General features: G+C 40.0%; 1 protein-coding gene across 2 annotated transcripts in view; it reads left to right on the top strand.

Moving 5' to 3' along the window:
- The window catches only part of TANGO6 (transport and golgi organization 6 homolog), a 202862-nt gene that overhangs the window by 37577 nt on the left and 147295 nt on the right, over positions 1-17990 (top strand). For both annotated transcript variants that reach the window (XM_041769887.1, XM_041769888.1), the window contains exons 8-9: positions 14504-14616; positions 16241-16417. In XM_041769887.1, coding sequence (XP_041625821.1) covers positions 14504-14616; positions 16241-16417 — 290 coding nt within the window. The remainder of the gene's footprint in view (positions 1-14503; positions 14617-16240; positions 16418-17990) is intronic.

Raw genomic sequence — 17990 nt, 5'->3', positions numbered from 1 at the left:
CTCTGCCTCTCTCTCTCTCTCTCTCTCTCTCTCTCTCTTCTCTGTGTATTCTCATGAATAAGTAAATAAAATCTTTTAAAAAATAAAATTTTTAAAAAGATTTTATTTATTTATTTGAGAGAGAGAGCATGCACAAGCAGCAGCAGGGGGAGGAGCAGAGGGAGAGAGAGAAGCAGGCTCCCAGGTGAGCAAGGAACCCCGTGTGGGGCTTGATCTCAGGGTCCTGGGGTCTTGACCTGAGCTGAAGGCAGACGCTTAACTAAGCCACCCAAGCATCCCATATTTTTTTTAATTTTTAAGTAATCTCTATACTCAATATGGCTTGAACTCACAACCCTGAGATCAAGAGTTGTATGCTCTACTGACTAAGCCAGCCAGGTACCCCAACATTTTATTACTTTTTATTGCTGAATACTATCCTTTTGTAGGTATAGAATGTATTTTGTAATTCATCCTTTCATGGATATTTGGGTTGCTTTTACATTTTGGCTGTTACAATCAATGCCGCTATAGACATTCATGTACAAGTCTTTGTGTATACCTATGTCTTCATTCATGTTGGGTGTACTGCTAGGTCTTACATTAACTCTGTTTAACCATTTGAAGAACTGCCAAAGTGACTGTACTATTTTACATTCCCTTTAGCAGTGTATGAGAATGTAGAGTAAATCTTAAGTTATATTCTTTCAGGGCAGCCCAGGTGGCTCAGCGGTTTAGCACCACCTTTGGCCCAGGGCGTGATCCTGGAGACCTGGGAATGAGTCCTGTGTAGGGCTCCCTGCGTGGAGTCTGCTTCTCCCTCTGCCTGTGTCTCTGTCTCTCTCTCTCTCTCTCTCTCTCTCTATGTGCCTCTCATGAATAAATAAATACAATCTTTAAAAAAAAGTTATATTCTTTCAGGTAAGAAGGCAAATACTTTTGTTTTAAACTTTATGTATGATATTAATAGTTTGTAGATATAAAACGCATGCTGAAAAATTCAGAACTCATCCTCTACAACACTCAGCTTTTTGCTAAAGTAAGGTGTTTACTACACTTTCATTTAATTTGCTATTTAAAAAAAAAGATATTGGGGTACCTCAGTGGCTCAGTCTGCTGAGCATCTGCCTTCTGCTCAGGTCATAATCTCAGGGTCCTGGGATCGAGCCCCGTGTTGAGCTCCCTGCTTGGTGTGGAGTGTGCTTCTCCCTCTGCCTGCCGCTCCCCTTGCTTGTGCTTTCCCTGCCTTCTCTCTGTCAAATAAATAAATAAAATCTTAAAAAGAGAGAGAGAGAGAGGCACAATACCTCTCTACTATACCTTTAGAGGGTAGACCTGGCATACAAATATAGAATTAAGTTGCTTATAGATAAAATATGACATGGTGACTTAGTGAATATAATGCTATTTTTGTTTTTTTTAATGCCTTATTTAGAGACTTATGAAAAAAAAGTTTTTATATTCTGTTCTCTAATATTCATAGGCAAGGTCATTTTAGATTATAGGAAGAAGAAACTATGTAAAGCACTCTAGAAAGCAAATGTTCTGATTTAGAGAACAGGGCCCAGCTAACTTTCAGAAAGGTTATCTTCAGTCACATACCATCTAAGGAATATTGTGATGAAAAATTGTTAAATGGTTGGGTGTGGAATAGCAGAAAAACTTGAAAGTCGCGTCAAGGATAGAACTAAATGTGACTAAACTTTGATAAAAATTCCTCATAGTATTTCTGGGAAGTAAAAAAAAAATTGCTTTTCGAGGAAAAAGAAAGCAAAACAACTTCTTTCTGGCAAGTGAATTAGCCTCCAAAAAATGGAGAGATCCAGAAATAGTGAATCCTGCTATTGTTCCTATTCTTGTCCCCCAAAGCGGGGAAGGGGGGGGGGGCTCTAATTTGGTGAACAGTTTGGTGAATTTAAAACCTCCTGGAAAGGCAAGCAAAATGTTAGTTTGCTATAAACACTTGATGATGAACAAAAGATTGGGACTGTTATGAAAGCAGGAAGGGGTGCAGAAGGGTAATTATTTTCCCTACAAGGTTTTGGCAGCTCAGCTGCAGTGGGAAAACAGAGGAAATGTGTATGTTGGAGGAAAATGCTAAACACTGTGTAAAGTTTAACAACAGAGGATGTGTTGTCTTTATTAACTTTCTGCTAATACTCAATTACAGAGCACAGCTCCAAGGCAGGAAATAAGGAAAACATCTGGGACAGTTGAATCAATCCGACAAGTCACTGGGTAGCAAGAGGATACAAGAGGGTGTTTAATTTTAGAGCAGCATTTGGGAACATTTCCAGCTCTGGTTTTCTTTCTCTCTTCTCTTCTTTTCTTTTTAACAGATTTATTGGTATATAATTCACGTACCACACAATTCACACATTAAAGCATTCAGCTCAATGCTTTTAGTATATTCACAGTGTTGTGCAACTATCACCACAGATCTGATCTGAGAATATTATTGTCCGCCTGACCCCAGAGTAGCTTTAGGTAACCACTGAAATCTATTTTCCATCTCTATAGATTTTCCCATTCTGGATATTTCATATAAATGCACTCATGTAAACACATGGTTTTTAGTTGCCTTTTCACCAGCAGAATATATATTTTCAAAGATTTTATTTATTTATTCATCAGAGACACAGAGAGAGAGAGAGGCAGAGACATAGGCAGAGGGAGAAGCAGGCTCCATGCAGGGAGCCCGATGTGGAACTTGATCCTGGGACCCCAGCATCATGACCTGAGCCGAAGTCAGACACTCAACCACTGAGCCACCAGGCGTCCCATCAACAGAATATTTTTAAGATTCATCCATGCTGTTGCATGAAGCAGTACTTCATTCCTTTTAATTCCAAGTGTATTCTATTATATGGATATACCACATTTTGTCAGTTGGTGGAAATGTGTGTTGTTTCCACATTTTGGCTTTTGTGAACAATGCTGCTAATAGATATTCAAGTACAAGTTTTTGTGTGGACATATGTTTTCACTTCTCTTGGTCTATATAGCTGGGAGTGAAATTGCTGGATCATATGATAGTGCTATGTTCAACTTTTTGAGGCACTGTTAGACTGTTTTCCAAAGTGGCAGCACCACTTTGCATTCCCACCAGCAGACTATGAGAATTCCAGTTTATCCTCTCTGGCCAACACTACCACTACCATGACCTCTTTTCTTTCTCCTCCTCCTCTTGCCCTCCTTCTCTTCTGTTATTATAGCCTTACTGGTGAGAATGAAGTAGTATCTTATTGTGCGATTTTTGACTCACATTTCCCTAATGGCTAATGATCTGGAACAGCCCCTTGTGTGCTTACTGGCCATTTGCATGTCTTCCTTAGCGAAATTTCTATTAAGATCCTTTGTTTCAGCTCAGGTCATGATCCCAGGTTTCTGGGATCGAGTCCCATGTCGGGTCCCTGCTCAGTGAAGAGTCTGCTTCTCCCTCTTCCTCTGTTCCCCCACTCCTCATGCTGGTCTCTGTCTCTCTCACTCTCTCTCAATTAAATAAATAAAATCCTAATTTTTTTTTTTTTTTTTTTAAGAAGGGGCACTTGAGTAGCTCAGTCAGTTTAGCGTCTGCCTTTGGCTCAGGTCATGATCCCAAGGCCCTGGGTTGGAGCCCTGCATCAGACTCCCAGCTCAGCGTGAGTCTGGTTCTCCCTTTGCCCCTCCTTCTGCTCATGTTTTTGTTTTGTTTTGTTTTATTTTTAAAAAGATCCTTTGCCCATTTTTACGTTGGGTTATCTTTTTTTTCTTTCTTTTACCATTGGTGGGTTGAGGGGATGGGATTCACCCTCACCAGCAGCTCTCCTCAAAGAAATCTTCATCAATCTCCTCTCGGTCTCCACACGTTTGATCCTTCTCTACCTTTTTTCTGAATGGGAAGTTTTTTTTAGTCCTACTCTCGTCTTAGTCTGATATCTTATGTTGGGATTTTAAGTCTATTTTATCTTGGCGCCTCACTTGACATTTCCAATTGAATGTCCTGGGTTACCTGTATCACAATAGCGTCTATCTGGCTGCCATCTCACCTAACTGCAGAACCTCTTATTCCTCAAAGCCAATTTCCTTTTTACTGAATACATAATCCAGATCAGACTATTTTTCTGGTTAAGACTGTAGTGGAATTAGAAGTAACAAATTAGAAATTAGGAGTAGGCAGCTGGCTCAGTCAGAAGAGCATGCAATCCTTAATTTTGGAGGGTTCTTTTTTTTTTAAGATTTTATTTATTTATTCATGAGAGACACACACACACAGAGAGAGAGAGAAGCAGAGACACAGGCAGAGGGAGAAGCAGGCCCCCTGCAAGGAGCCCGATACGGGACTCATCCTGGATTCCGAGATTGTGCCCTGAGCTGAATCAACTGCTGAGCCACCCAGGTGTCCCAATCTTGGAGTTTTGAGTTCGAGCCCCATGTTGGGTTATAGAGATTACTTAAAAATAAAATCTTGGGGCTCCTGGATGGCTTAGTTGGTTAAGCATCTGTCTTTGGCTCAGGTCATGATCTGGAGGTCCTGGGATTGAGCCCTGAATTGGGCTCCCTGCTCAGTGGGAAGTCTGCTTCTCCCTCTGCTTCTGCTGCTCCCCGCCCCCCCCGCCCATATTCACTCTCTCTCTCTCAAATAAATAAAAAATCTTTAAAAATTTAATAATACATGAATAAATGAATAAAGTCTTAAAAAAATAAGTTAGTTAAACTGACTAAGGCATACGACGGGAGAATGCCAGCAGAGAGGAGCAAGAAGGGAGACAGAAGTACCCCCAAAAGGGCATAATAATTTGAGAAACAAAGTATGTGGCAACTGGTATGTTCAGTATACTTGTTTAAGAAGGCAAGTATTGCATATAATCCATTTTTTTAAATTGCTTCTGAAAGAGGTAAAATAAAAATACATTTTGGTATTTAAAGAGATAAACCCTCAGCTTACTGAATGAAAATGTGGCAGGAGAAATTATAAGAGAAGACCTTTTGATGCTTGCATCCTTCACATACAGCACAGAAAGGAGCATTGTGTCTCTAGTGGGCTAGGTGGAAAGTTCTCAACAATACAGGTATACACATATATGCTCATTGAATTGAACTGAAAATTTGGCATAGCCACTTGTACTTTAGTGCAAATGATTTTAGTCATTTCTATGTGTGTGCTTTATGTCTGGTAAAGTTATCTAAGTTGAGAAGGGGATTTGCAGCTCAAATAACTTTTAGTCCAGTGGCTTCCTATTTGGTCTCCTTCTGATTCTGAATGTCTGGGGCCCTCTCCCTAGAATACTTAGTTTGTTTTTTTTTTTTTTGGTACTCCTTGGTATGAGAGGGATAAATGGTTTTTCTTTGCCTAGAGAGGTAAAGAGAGACCTAGGCTGCATAGGGATTGGTTCTGGCTAGGGCAGGATGAGAGAATTACAATTCTTTACAATTTGGACATTTTCTTGCTCTTAAGAGAACTGGCTAGATCTGATAGTAGGTAGGACTGGGAGAGTTGGGGGGATGCTTCCTTTTAGTATTTCTCACAATACTTGCTGAGACTCCCTAAAGGCAGAAGAAATTTTAGGGTAGGAGAGGCTGGAAGGTACCTAATTAGTTTATATTCTTCATTCTCATTTCCATTTTATCTCTCTGTTTCCAGATTCAGGGAATCCTGACTTTAATTATCCAAGTCTTTTTTTGGCCATTTAATCATAGCAAATTTCTTTTTTTTTTTTTTCATAGCAAATTTCTAATTAAAGTTACTCTCTCGGATTGGCCAATTGATTCCTCTTTCTAAATTTTTAATTGTTTTTATAGAGTAAATTGGAATAATGGAATCTTAGAGCTTGAAGGAAATTTAGAAATAATTTCTTTTTTTGTTTTTGAATAGACTGTTTTTTTCCGGGCAGTTTTATGTTCACATTACAATCAAGCAGAGAGTTTTTCCATATATTTCCTGCCACCACATGTGCACAGCCTCTCCCACTGTTAACATTTCACATCACAGTATGACATTTGTTACAGTTGGTGAGCCTCCACTGACACACCTGTTTCATCCAAAGTCCATGAGTTATATTAGGGTTCATTGTTGGTGTGGTACATTCTTTGGATTTGACAAACTAATCCCTCATTTTGCAGTAAAGGAAACAAAATCCAAAAGATTGTGAAGTAACTTGTCCCAAATCATACTAGTGAGTGCCAGATCTGGTCTGGGAACCAATCCTTTTGTCTCTTCTCTTTCACTCTGTGTTAAGATAATATTTGCATATGGTACACATTTAAGAAGTACAAAAGGCTTTGCAGTAAAAAATTAGTCTTCTCCCACCTATAGCTCTTCCTCAAAGGCAGTTATTCTTTCTGGATGTTTCCAATTCTAATTGAACTGTGACCTTGAATAACATGTAAAGGACCAAAAGAAGTGTCTTCGGGGTCCCTATGTGGCTCAGTCTATTAAGTGTCAGACTCTTGGTTTCAGCTCAGGTCATGACTCAGAGTTGTGAGATCGAACCCCACATCAGGCTCTGCACATAGTGGGGAGTCTGCTTGAGATTCTTTCTCTATCTCCCTCTTCTTCTCTTCCCTCCCCAAAATAAATAAATCTTTTTTTTTTTTTAAAGGTATCCTTCAAAGCTGTGGGAGATTCATGTGTTAGATGGTACATTCAGATTCTGTGGTATAGTGTAGTGAAAAGCACCTGGCCTTTTGAATCAAATAGACCTAGGTTGGAATCAGGCTCAAGGGTTGACTATCCATGTTACTTTTTTTTTTTTTTAAGATTTTATTTATTTATTCATGAGAGACATAGAGAGGCAGAGACACGGGGAGAGAGAGAAGCAGGCTCCCTGTGGGGAGCCCGATGTGGGACTCGATCCCAGGACCCCGGGATCACACCCTGAGCTGAAGGCAGATGCTCAGCCACTAAGCCACCCAGGCGTCCCTATCCATCTTACTTTAGATAACAGTGTTTATTTAACACTTGAGTTGCAGGGATGAAACAGAGTAACTTTCGATAGGTTCATTGTATACTTTAGCAAATAATTTGTGCTTAAAAAACTGTCAGTTCTCTTTTGGTTCAAGGAAACTTTTTAAAAAATATTATTTTATATAACACACTCTGAAAGCATGCACAATGCAGAATAATGTATTAGGTAACTTGCCTTGTTCTCTTGCTTGTCACGAGTCTTAATTAAACTCAGTAATTGCATTAGAAGTTCTGGAACGTTACTATCAAAAGGATCAATGTGATATTTTAGAAGGCAGCACTTGACTAGTTTAATCTTTAACAGGGTGAAAAATCAAGTTACAGCCTGTACTGAATTTCACTGTTAGGACTCAGCTTGATTCATGTTTATATTTCCACACGTATACATCCTTGTAGAAGACAAGGCCATAAAGCAAGGAGACCGTTCCATTTACAACCACATCAGCAGGTATTTAGGAATAAGTGTAACATTTGCACAGGACTGTATATTTTAAGAAAAATATCTTAACATGAATTATCTTAACTGGTACCTATGCAAAAAGCTTAACACTTGCATTATGAATGAGGAAGCTGAATTCTAGGGAGGTTTAAATGTCTTACCCATGTTCACTCTCATAATATGTGATTTTGGGCAATCATGTAGGTGTCAGAAACAAAATTCATACCCGTTTCCTGACTCCTGACTTGCTGGTGCTCTTTCAACTTTGCAGTGGTCTCTTAGGGATGTGCTTAACAATGTGATGGAAGTCTAGTAAATGAGAAGTGGAGTGTGTGAGGACTGCTTTCTGTTTTGTTTTGCTCTGAATCAGAAACAGATGTTTATTCTTAATACTTCTGGCCATTTGACTCCTCTGGGTTTTTCCTTTCCTTTTTAATTTAAATTTCTAGTCAGTCCTTCCAGAGAAATTGAGTCCTTTAAATATCGAAAGTAGGTTCTGAATAAGCCAATACACTAAAAGCAAACTTCCTATTGTTCAGTATGTTCTCCCTTCCATAGCTGAAGTTCTGTGATTCTTCAGCTCATTAACATTGATGGAATAGCTTCTAGCTATAGCTTAAAAAAAAAAAAAAGAAAAGAAAAGAAAAGAAAATACAGAGAACATTGTAATTCCTCTACAAAAATAGAGCTTTTGAGAACATAAAAAGCATTCAGTGTACTTTATTCATTCTTTCTTTGATTCAGTTAATCAGTCACACACACACACACACAAATTTTGCCAAGTACATATAGAATGCCATATAGTCTGCTAGGTTTACAAACACAGAAATGATTAAGAGCCAGTTGCTGCCTTCAGGGAGCTCCCAGTCAAGCAACAAGGAGTTACCAGTAGTACGTGATCTGTTGTTAAGAGTACCCAGAAACGTGTCTCTATTACTTGTTAAGAGTAGTCTTTAAGCTCAGATGAGGGGTTATAAGACTTAACCACAGACATTTCTTCTCATGGCTGGATCTGTGGTAGAAAGCCAAGGTGCTTTCAGAAAGGAATGTGGAAATCCCCAAGCTGCCAGTGGGGTCATTGGTACCCGTCTGTTTCCTCGAGTGATCTGTTCTGAGCCGTTATGATTTTAATAAATCCATACTCACTTCTTATTTTTCTCCTCAGCCCTGTCCTATGTATTTATACCAGAAAAGCCACAGGTAGACATGGAAATTCATCTTTTCTTCAAAGCACCATTTCACTTACTCTGAGAGGTTTTTTTACATCAAAGAATTGAAAAGGTACCTTGAAAGTCTGTCTCTCCCTTCCCTGCTTCAGTTTTCCTATCTCTTGATGTTGTGTTGGGGGATCCCTAGTTCCAGCAGATACCTCAAGTAACCAGAAGGAATGTGATTCTTTCAACTGAACAGGATTTCATCTTTAAAGTGCTAACTTCAGAATTGATAGGGCAAGGGAAAGCATGTGGGGAGGGTTAGAAATTTTTACAACTTTGTCAAGTTTCAGTGTTTCAAAATTTTTTGGGTGGTGGAGAATTGGCTCATGTTTTTATTATTTTTATTTTATTTTTTTAAACAATATTTATTTATTTATTTATTTATTTATTTATTTATTTATTTATGAGAGACACAGAGAGAGAGAGAGAGGCAGAGACACAGGCAGAGGGAGAAGCAGGCTCTATGCAGGGAGCCCGATGCGGGACTAGATCCTAGGTCTCCAGGATAAGGTCCTGGGCTGAAGGTGGCGCTAAACCGCTGAGCCCCCCGGGGCTGCCCAGCACATGTTTTTAAAAAGATTTTTTTTTTAAAGATTTTATTTATTTATTCATAGAGACAGAGAGAGAGAGGCAGAGACACAGGCAGAGGGAGAAGCAGGCATCATATACAGAGCCCGACGTGGGACTCGATCCAGGGTCTCCAGGAGTCTCCAGGATCACGCCCTGGGCTGCAGGTGGCGCTAAACCGCTGCGCCACGGGGGCTGCCCGCCAGCTCATGTTTTTAAACTAGCTTTACCTCTTAATGGCTAAGATACCAGAAAGATACAGAAGGAAGAAAGCAAATTTGCACTCAAGTCAGAGGATGATAGATGAGATACCAAAGAGGCCTTAAAGCTTGATTAATCTGACCTTCCTATTCTCTAGATAAGGAAACTGAGACTCAGAGAAGTCAATTGATTTGTGTTAAGTCCCACAACTGGTCAGTGGGAAATAACCCTATATGAAACATACTCCACTGTCACACTGCTGAGAAAATGGAATTTCCACAGGTCAAAATAATATATAAAGTATGGGATTGTGGTTCTGAACTTGAACTCTAATCCCACTGTGCCTCCAGGTGAGCAGAAAAGAACCCCAACTAGGAGACTACACGTAAGCACAGTCCAAGGAACTCCCACAACATCCATGTCAGGGCACAGATGCAGGGTAGTAGGGTCCTCTTCATTGTGGGGCAGGAACAGTTTACTATTGTGCTTCCTCAGTTGGTACTGTCACCAACCTAATGTGGAGGGGACTGGAAGGAATTGGCCCCAACAATTTCTTCCATATATAGTATGACTTCATTAGAAGAGCTATTGTTTTTTTTTTTTTTCCCTAGAGCATTTGGTCATTGTCAGTGCTGTCGGCAAGAGATCACAGTGTGACATTGGCTGAATCAGTGCAGCCTCCTTTATCCCTTGATGAGTCACTGAACTGCAGGTATATGTCAATGATCTGGGGAGTCCATGTGAATTGGGAAATAACCAGATGCCACTTTGGGAATGTACATATAGGGTAATGTTGGATGTGAGGTGCAGACCAAATGTTAACCTGCATATGAGTTGAGTGCTCTGCAAAAGATTGGAAGGAGGGCACTGTCCTTGGAAAGGCCTGGCCATAGTATGGCCCTGGAGATCTACTTACTGGAAGACTTAGGAGGAAGGGGAGGTGGTGCAGAAGCTGCTGTCCGTGGTGCCGCTCAGGAACTCTTGCCCTACTTTGCAGAGGTAGCAGGCCTAGAGGTACTAATAGCCCAACAAGCTGGGGCCTATTGATTCAGAGGGAAGATGGCTGGGATAAAGTTGATATGGGTTAGGGACTGAAGCAATGAAAAAATGCACATGGGAGGTAAGTATTAGGAGGCCATGGAGTACATGCTTTGTTCTTTTTAAAATTGTGGTAAAATACACATGACATAAAATTTACTATTTTAACCATTTCAGGTATACCATTCACTGACATTAAGTCCATTTGCAGTGTCACACAGTTATTGTCACTGTCTAGTTCCAGAACTCATTCATCACCCCAAGTGGAAATGCCATACTCATTAATGAACCAGGTTCCATTTTCCCTTTGTCCCACCCCTGTACAACTACTCATCTGCTCTCCATCTTTATGGATTGTGCATGGATTTTATGTCAGGCAGATTTGAGTTCACCCTGGCTCTGCCATTTACTAACAGAGTATGTTGGCTCAACTCACTTGGCTTCTCTGTCCTGTTTTCCACATTTTTAGAATGGGAATAAAAATACTTAACCTGTAGGACTCTTGTGAGGATTGATTGTTTATTAAATGTTTAGCTGAATAACCTTGTTGATTCTTGAGTAGACATTGCAATAAACGTTAGTTGTTTGCTTCATAAAAATGGTAACAGTGTGGTTCCTTTAAGTTGTATATTTCTGTCACAACTGCTTATTCACCAAGCATTCAAGTAACACAACTTAATCATCTATCACAATAGGTGCTGAAATAGAAAAATAGGCTAGTTGAAGAAGGGAGAGATAACTGTATATTTACGGGCTGATTATATCTTAGAAGCTCTAGTGCTATTGGAATTTAGAGGAGAAGAGTCATTAATGTTGGTTAGATGCTTACTAAATATTTGAACTAGTGAATGAATGGATGAACAGTTGTACAGTCAATGGAAAAGGTAGAATTTTCTTTTTTTTAAAATTTTTTTATTTATGATAGTCACAGAGAGAGAGAGAGAGAGAGGCAGAGACACTCCATAGGGAGAAGCAGGCTCCATGCACTGGGAGCCCGATGTGGGATTCAATCCCGGGTCTCCAGGATCGTGCCCTGGGCCAAAGGCAGGCGCCAAACCGCTGCGCCACCCAGGGATCCCCGGAAAAGGTAGAACTTTCAAATGGCCCATCCAAAACTTTTGAAAAATAAATGTCCTTCCATCAAGGAAGTTTTTTTGTTTGTTTGTTTTTTTTAAAGATCTTATTTATTTATTCATGAGAGACACAGAGAGGGAGAGAGAGAGAGAGAGAGAGAGGCAGAGACACAGGCAGAGGAAGAAGCAGGCTCCATGCAGGGAGCCCGATGTGGGACTCAATCCCAGGTCTCCAGGATCAGGCCCTGGGTTGAAGGCGGCGCTAAACCGCTGAGCCACCCAGGCTGCCCCATCAAGGAAGTTTAAAATGGAGAAATGGAGATATCTTTGGGCTCAGGACAAAGAGAAATTTATTATTGTCTTGGAAAGGAGGTGACAACTTCTATGTGTCAAGCAGAGGCCATTCAAGTTCTTTGAGACATCACAGAGAAAACTCATTGATCAATTGTTCTTAATACAAAAGCAGTACTTGTTCCTTCAGAAAAGTATAACAAGAGAACTTAAAAATGGGAAGAATTTATCAGTAACAATATATATCCCTGAGAAATGGGCTTGATTGAATTCATGTTAAAGTTTGAGGTGCTTTGGCCCAGTAAAGCCAGTAAATAATGGAGATTTAACTCCATTTGGTTTTGTTTTTTGTACAAAAGATGCTGGTAAGGAAGGATGGCTCCACAGGGATTACTTCTCGGAACACAGACTACAGAGCCAAACAATGGGCCCTTACGTTATCTGGGGGAAGCTCTCTCTCTCTCTCTCTCTCTCTTTTTTTACCACTTGTAATTGGTGATATCATAATTAGGCCTGCATATTACTTGTGAGCACTGCCATACAAGGCACCTCATTTAGCTGGGCTTATGGAGATTAGATCATGCACAGGAAGCTGGCTCCTTGGTTATCAGCCTCCACAGAGGAGCTGGGAGGTTTAAGGAGTGTGAAAAATTAGGATTGATTTAAAGGGACAGGCTCTCTGGAAAAGCATGGAGAGTTTTCCAGCTTGTGCCTCCATGACCTTCAGTATTACATAAACAGCACTGATTTCTACTTAAGTTAAATGCAATTTAATTAATAATTAAAACCTGATAGTATAGACACAGATAATGATGATGAAAGGAGAAAGATGAGGAAGCGACAGTGATTAATTTTTTTTTAAAGATTTTATTTATTCGTGAGAGACAGAGAGAGAGAGAGAGAGGTGGAGACACAGGCAGAGGGAGAAGCAGACTCTGTGCAGGGAGTCTGAGGTGGGATTCGATCCCGGGGCTCCAGGATCATGCCCTGGGCTGAAGGCAGGCACTAAACCACTGAGCCACCCAGGGATCCCCTGATTATTTTTTTTTAAGATTTTATTTATTTATTTTAGAGAGAGAGAGAGAGTGCATTGTTGCACATGCAAGCATGCAAGTGGGGGAAGGGAGAGAGAGAGAGAGAGAGAGAGAATCCGAGAATCTCAAGCGGATTCCATACTAAGCGCAGAGCCCAACAGGGCTTGATAGCACAGAGCCCGACAGGGGTTGATCTCATGACGCTGAGATCATGACCTGGGCCAAAATCAAGAGTTGGTGGCTTAACCTACTGAGCCATCTAGGTGCCTCATGATTACATTCTTAATATGTGTTACAGGAACTATGCTAGCATTTTTATCTTCCAGGTACTATATTAGGTTGTTGTTGTTGTTGTTGTTGTTGTTGTTGTTGTTGTTGTTCTTCTTCTTCTTCTTCTTCTTCTTCTTCTTCTTTTTTTTTTTTTTTACAGACTTTATTTATTCATGAGAGACAGAGAGAGAGGCAAAGACATAGGCAGAGGGAGAAGCAGGCTCCTCGCAGGGAGCTCGTTGTGGGACTTGATCCCAGTATCCCAGGATCATTCCCTGGGCCGAAGGCAGGCACTCAACTGTTGAGCCACCCAGGCGTCCCTATATTAGATTCTTTATAAACAGTTGGCTTATTAACATTATGATGGTCTCCTATGGAAAAAAAGTTATAACAATAACCCATGGTCAAGTCTTAGCCCTCTTTTATTTATAAGTTTTTGTTTATTTGAGTAATCTCTACACCATTGTGGGGCTAGAATTCACAATCCCAAGATCAAGAGTCCCATGCTCTTCCAACCGAGCCAGCCAGGTGCCCCAGCCTCAGCTCTGTTTCAAAGGATGAGGAAAAGGAAACTTACAGAGGCCCTTATACAGAAAGAATATTGAAAAAATAGCATTTTGCTCCTCTTAATTCTTTAAATTCCCTGCCTTGAATTATTATTATTATAATTGGTTTACTTGTTTTATTCTTCTTGGTAGATCACAGCAATTGAGAGAGAACAACTCTCATTTTTATACTCACTACAATGCCTAGGACAATGCCTAAATTCCAGTGGGTATTCACATAAAGCTCGTTGAATCCATTTGTGTTATCCTTTTTTAAAGGCCAACTAGAATGTGTAACGTAATTACTGTAATTACCGTTAACAAAAATTGGCATCCTTACACATTTAACCCTGTAAATCCAGTGTAGAGCTAGATGCACATTATAATTTCTTTTAACATTTTTTATGAACTGGAGAGAATAGGACATGCCCACGTGGCAGTTATATCTTAAGAGTGACAAATCTAGAGCAAGCTTTGTTTTTGTTTTTCAAACCTAGTTTTAAGTTTTTCTATTTGGCATTAATTGTCTGTTAGTTCCTGAGAACAGAGCCTTCAGTAATTAGAGAATTATTGTAGAGATGAGTGATGGCAGATTAGCCAGAGATACGAAGGCCATCAAAAGCAGGGAAGGAAGGGGTCAGGAAATGGGTTAATTTACTCATTTTCCCCAGTATTTCTTCAGGCTGCACACACCAAAGGGTGCTGTTCCAGTTCAGGCACCCTGTGTTTTAGCCTGTCTGACAATCTCAAATAGTTTTCTTAGCCTTAGAGCTAAAATTGTTTGGTTTAGGACTAAAGTGTTAGTTAAGATAAGACTCTCTGTGCTGCTAATAGATATATGGTATTTGATTCCAATTTCTCTGGCTTTCCACCCATTGGTACCTCACATCATTTTCTTTTCCCTAGGTATACGTGGTCGGGAATGACCCTGTGACAGTTTTAATGGATTCCCTGCTTCCAGTCCTGGGAGTGCTCTTTTCTCTCTACAGTTTTACCAAGCAAAGTGTGTCTCACATAAGGTAAACAGTCTAGAGAACCTTATTTATTTATAAATAGTGAAATCTTTATTGAATGATGTTCTTATTCTTATAAAACTTAATGCCACTTTGTAATTTTTTTTCTTTCAAAATCAGTAAAACATTTGGGGATCCTCTTACTCTGCTCATCTGAGAAAGAAAGCTTTTCTTTTTAAAAAGATTTTATTTATTTCCTGGAGAGGAAGAGCACAAGCCGGCGGAGCAGCAGAAGGAGAGAGAGAAGCAGGCCCCCTCCTCCATCAGGGAGCCTGATAGGGGGCTCAACAGGAGGACCCTGGGATCAGGACCTGAGCGGAAGGCAGATGCTTAACTGACAGCCACCCAGGCGCCCCAAAAGAGAGCTTCTCAGATTGCAGGGGATTGAATGTAATTTTTAGAATGGCTTTCCTCAGCCTCTGTCCTAGACGTCAGAGACAAAATCCTTGTTTACGTGTGTAAACATGTCCCTGTTTGATCAGTGAGAAATACTGGAATTACATGTCTAGGAAGGAGGAAATGGAGAATGGATCATAACAACCTTGTGGGGAGTAAGAAATCAAGTTGGGGAAATCTGGATCTGAATGTGGCACCCTGTAATTTAGACTTGGATTTGACGTGAGTGCTGCACAGTGTTGTTTGGAATGAAGGGATTTCTTAATCATCCTGAAAATAATCTTTTGTATTGGGATTTAGGTTGGCTTCATTTTGTATCAGCTCCATTTTCATAGATACTTATGTTATTTCTTCCTCCTTATATGAGTTTATATCCTTTTTAAAGTCCTAGAAAATTCTGATTTTTAGTGTTTAGAAATCCCCCACATGTGATCAGACATATAGTAATAGTACCCTCTTCATAGGGTTATTATAAAGACTGACTATAAAGTGTTGAGCACTCTCCCTGGATAATCACAAACTCAGTAAATGGCAGCTATCCTCATCATTGTTAAGTGGTGAGGGAAAGCTCACATACTACCTTGGACTCTAACCTTTGGTCAACACATTATTGTAGCCCACAGCAACAGAGCAGAGAACACAGAGGAAGATGGACACTATAACTACGTGAAAGAACTTCAAAGAAGTTCAAAGAACTGTCCATATAATAACTTTGAGTTTTGAAACCCAAATCCTCAGAGCACTATCATGTTCTCATCAGAGACTGAGAAGGAAGAAGCAAACATTTATTCCACCCTGATCCTAGTTGACTGGTACAGATAAAAGGGGCTGAGGAATCACCCAGAATTTGTGGGTATGCTCTTTCTTGGTCACCAGCTCTTGTTCCCATTGATAGATGGTTTTATCAGTGTAAACTTTCTTTTATGGTATCTAATCCAAAGGCAATGGTACACTTGGAAATATTTTAAAAAACAAAAACAAAAAACATGGATCTTATCAGAGTTGCTTCTAGAGCCAAAGATTAGTCAGTCACTCACTGAATTTCAGGATATTAGATATATTCTGAGATTCACAGGAAGCATAGTTTCCAGTCCTGCACTTCAGTAGTACTAGGTGGTTGTGCCAGCATTTAGAATGCAGTGGAACCTGACAGTCTTCCTTTCTTTTTTTATGTTAGCTTGTTAGATGTGTAGAGTAAGATGACAAGCTCATTTATAACTGCTTTTTCTGCCAGGTCACTTTGCCAAGAGATCTTATTATGGATTCTGGGGAAGCTAGAGAGGAAGAAGGCAATTGCCAGCCTGAAAGGATTTGCAGGATTGGACAAATCTGCGTCCTCCCTTCATTCTTTGTGTCAACTTAGAGCTGCCACTCAAGGTGGCATAATGGTTACCATCAAAGAGGCCATTTGGTGAGTCCACCCACCCTTTACCCTCTCTTTTTGGGATAGAATTGCACCTAGAAGGCCCTTCCCTGACTTGTCCACTAAGGGGCGCTGATAGAACAGGACCTAGAATTTAAAGCAGCCGAGGTGCTGCTATTTATAATCTCTAAATGAAATGTGAGCTCCTTAAATAATCCTGCAGGTTTTTTCCCCAGATGCTAGCTAATAGTAGATGCCATTTGCTGGAGCCTTGCAGCTCTGCATCACAAGTGCACTTACTTTGCAAGTCTTTGCCAGAGAATCAGAATAAAGGGTAGTCACATGTTTACCCTCAGCACCATAACCATCCAGTTCTCTTTCTGAATCTCCAAATGGTATATGTCTGTTCAGAGTCAGACTTATTCTTAAATGAAATTGTCTGATAGCTTTTATGTTAATTTTTTTGATGGGGGTTTCTTTCTCCTGGAGAACAATTGGAAGGTACTTAATAAATATTAGTGGAACGGATAATTTATTTCTCTCACATCTCACAAATATATTTTAAGTTATTTCCTTTTTTTGGGTGATATGTATAGATATTATGACCTCAGAATGTAAGTTCCTGTCGACCAGAGTCCCATATAGTTCTTAACTGCTGACAGATACTCAGATTTTTTTTTTAAAAGATTGGATTTATTTATTTATTCATGAGACACACAGAGGGAGAGAGAGAAAGAGGCAGAGACACAGGTAGAGGGAGAAGCAGGCTCCATGCAGGGAGGATGTGGGACAATCCCGGGTCTCCAGGATCACACCCCAGGCTGACGGCAGTGCTAAATCACTTAAGCCACCTGGGCTGCTGGATATTCAGATTTTTATGTCTCGTTCAAAGTGTGGCTGTTTATTAAAGTGTTAAATTTAATTTTTTATTCATGGTTAACTTAGTAAAGTTATAAAACACTCTATCAATAGGATGGACTTGAGAAAAATGGAAAACATACATTGATTGCAAGCAGAATTATCAGTACAAATGCAAGCTACCAATTTCTTATTTATTTATTTATTTATTTATTTATTTATTTATTTATTTATTTATGATACACACGCAGAGAGAGAGAGAGAGAGAGAGAGAGAGGCAGAGACATAGGCAGAGGGAGAAGCAGGTTCCACGCACCAGGAGCCCGACATGGGATTCGATCCTGGGTCTCCAGGATCGTGCCCTGGGCCAAAGGCAGGCGCTAAACCGCTGCGCCACCCAGGGATCCCAAGCTACCAATTTCTTGAGAGTTGTTGAGCACTAGTAGGTTTTGTGGTTGTAACTATGCCCCTGAACTGAAAGAATTTAAAATTTAATGTGTTTATTTTAAGAACACTTTGGAATAGTTTAGTCTGAGATCAGTCTAGTGAGTGTATAGGGAATTTTTTTTTTGGGGGGGGAATTTCATAGTATTTAACTTATCAGTATTAAAATTAATAGCTATTGTAACTGGTCTCTAGTGTACATCTTAGTGCTCATATATCAGAATCAACAGTTCTTATTGAAACTATAGTTTCTCTTCATGGTAGAAGAAACATGAATAGGCAGTTATTGAATGAATCTCCATCTAATGCTGGAAGCAAT

Source organism: Vulpes lagopus, chromosome 10 (assembly GCF_018345385.1).
Source record: "Vulpes lagopus strain Blue_001 chromosome 10, ASM1834538v1, whole genome shotgun sequence".
Lineage (NCBI taxonomy): Eukaryota > Metazoa > Chordata > Mammalia > Carnivora > Canidae > Vulpes > Vulpes lagopus.
The sequence above is the reverse complement of the archived record's forward strand: the minus strand, read 5'-3'. Positions and strand labels throughout refer to the sequence as shown.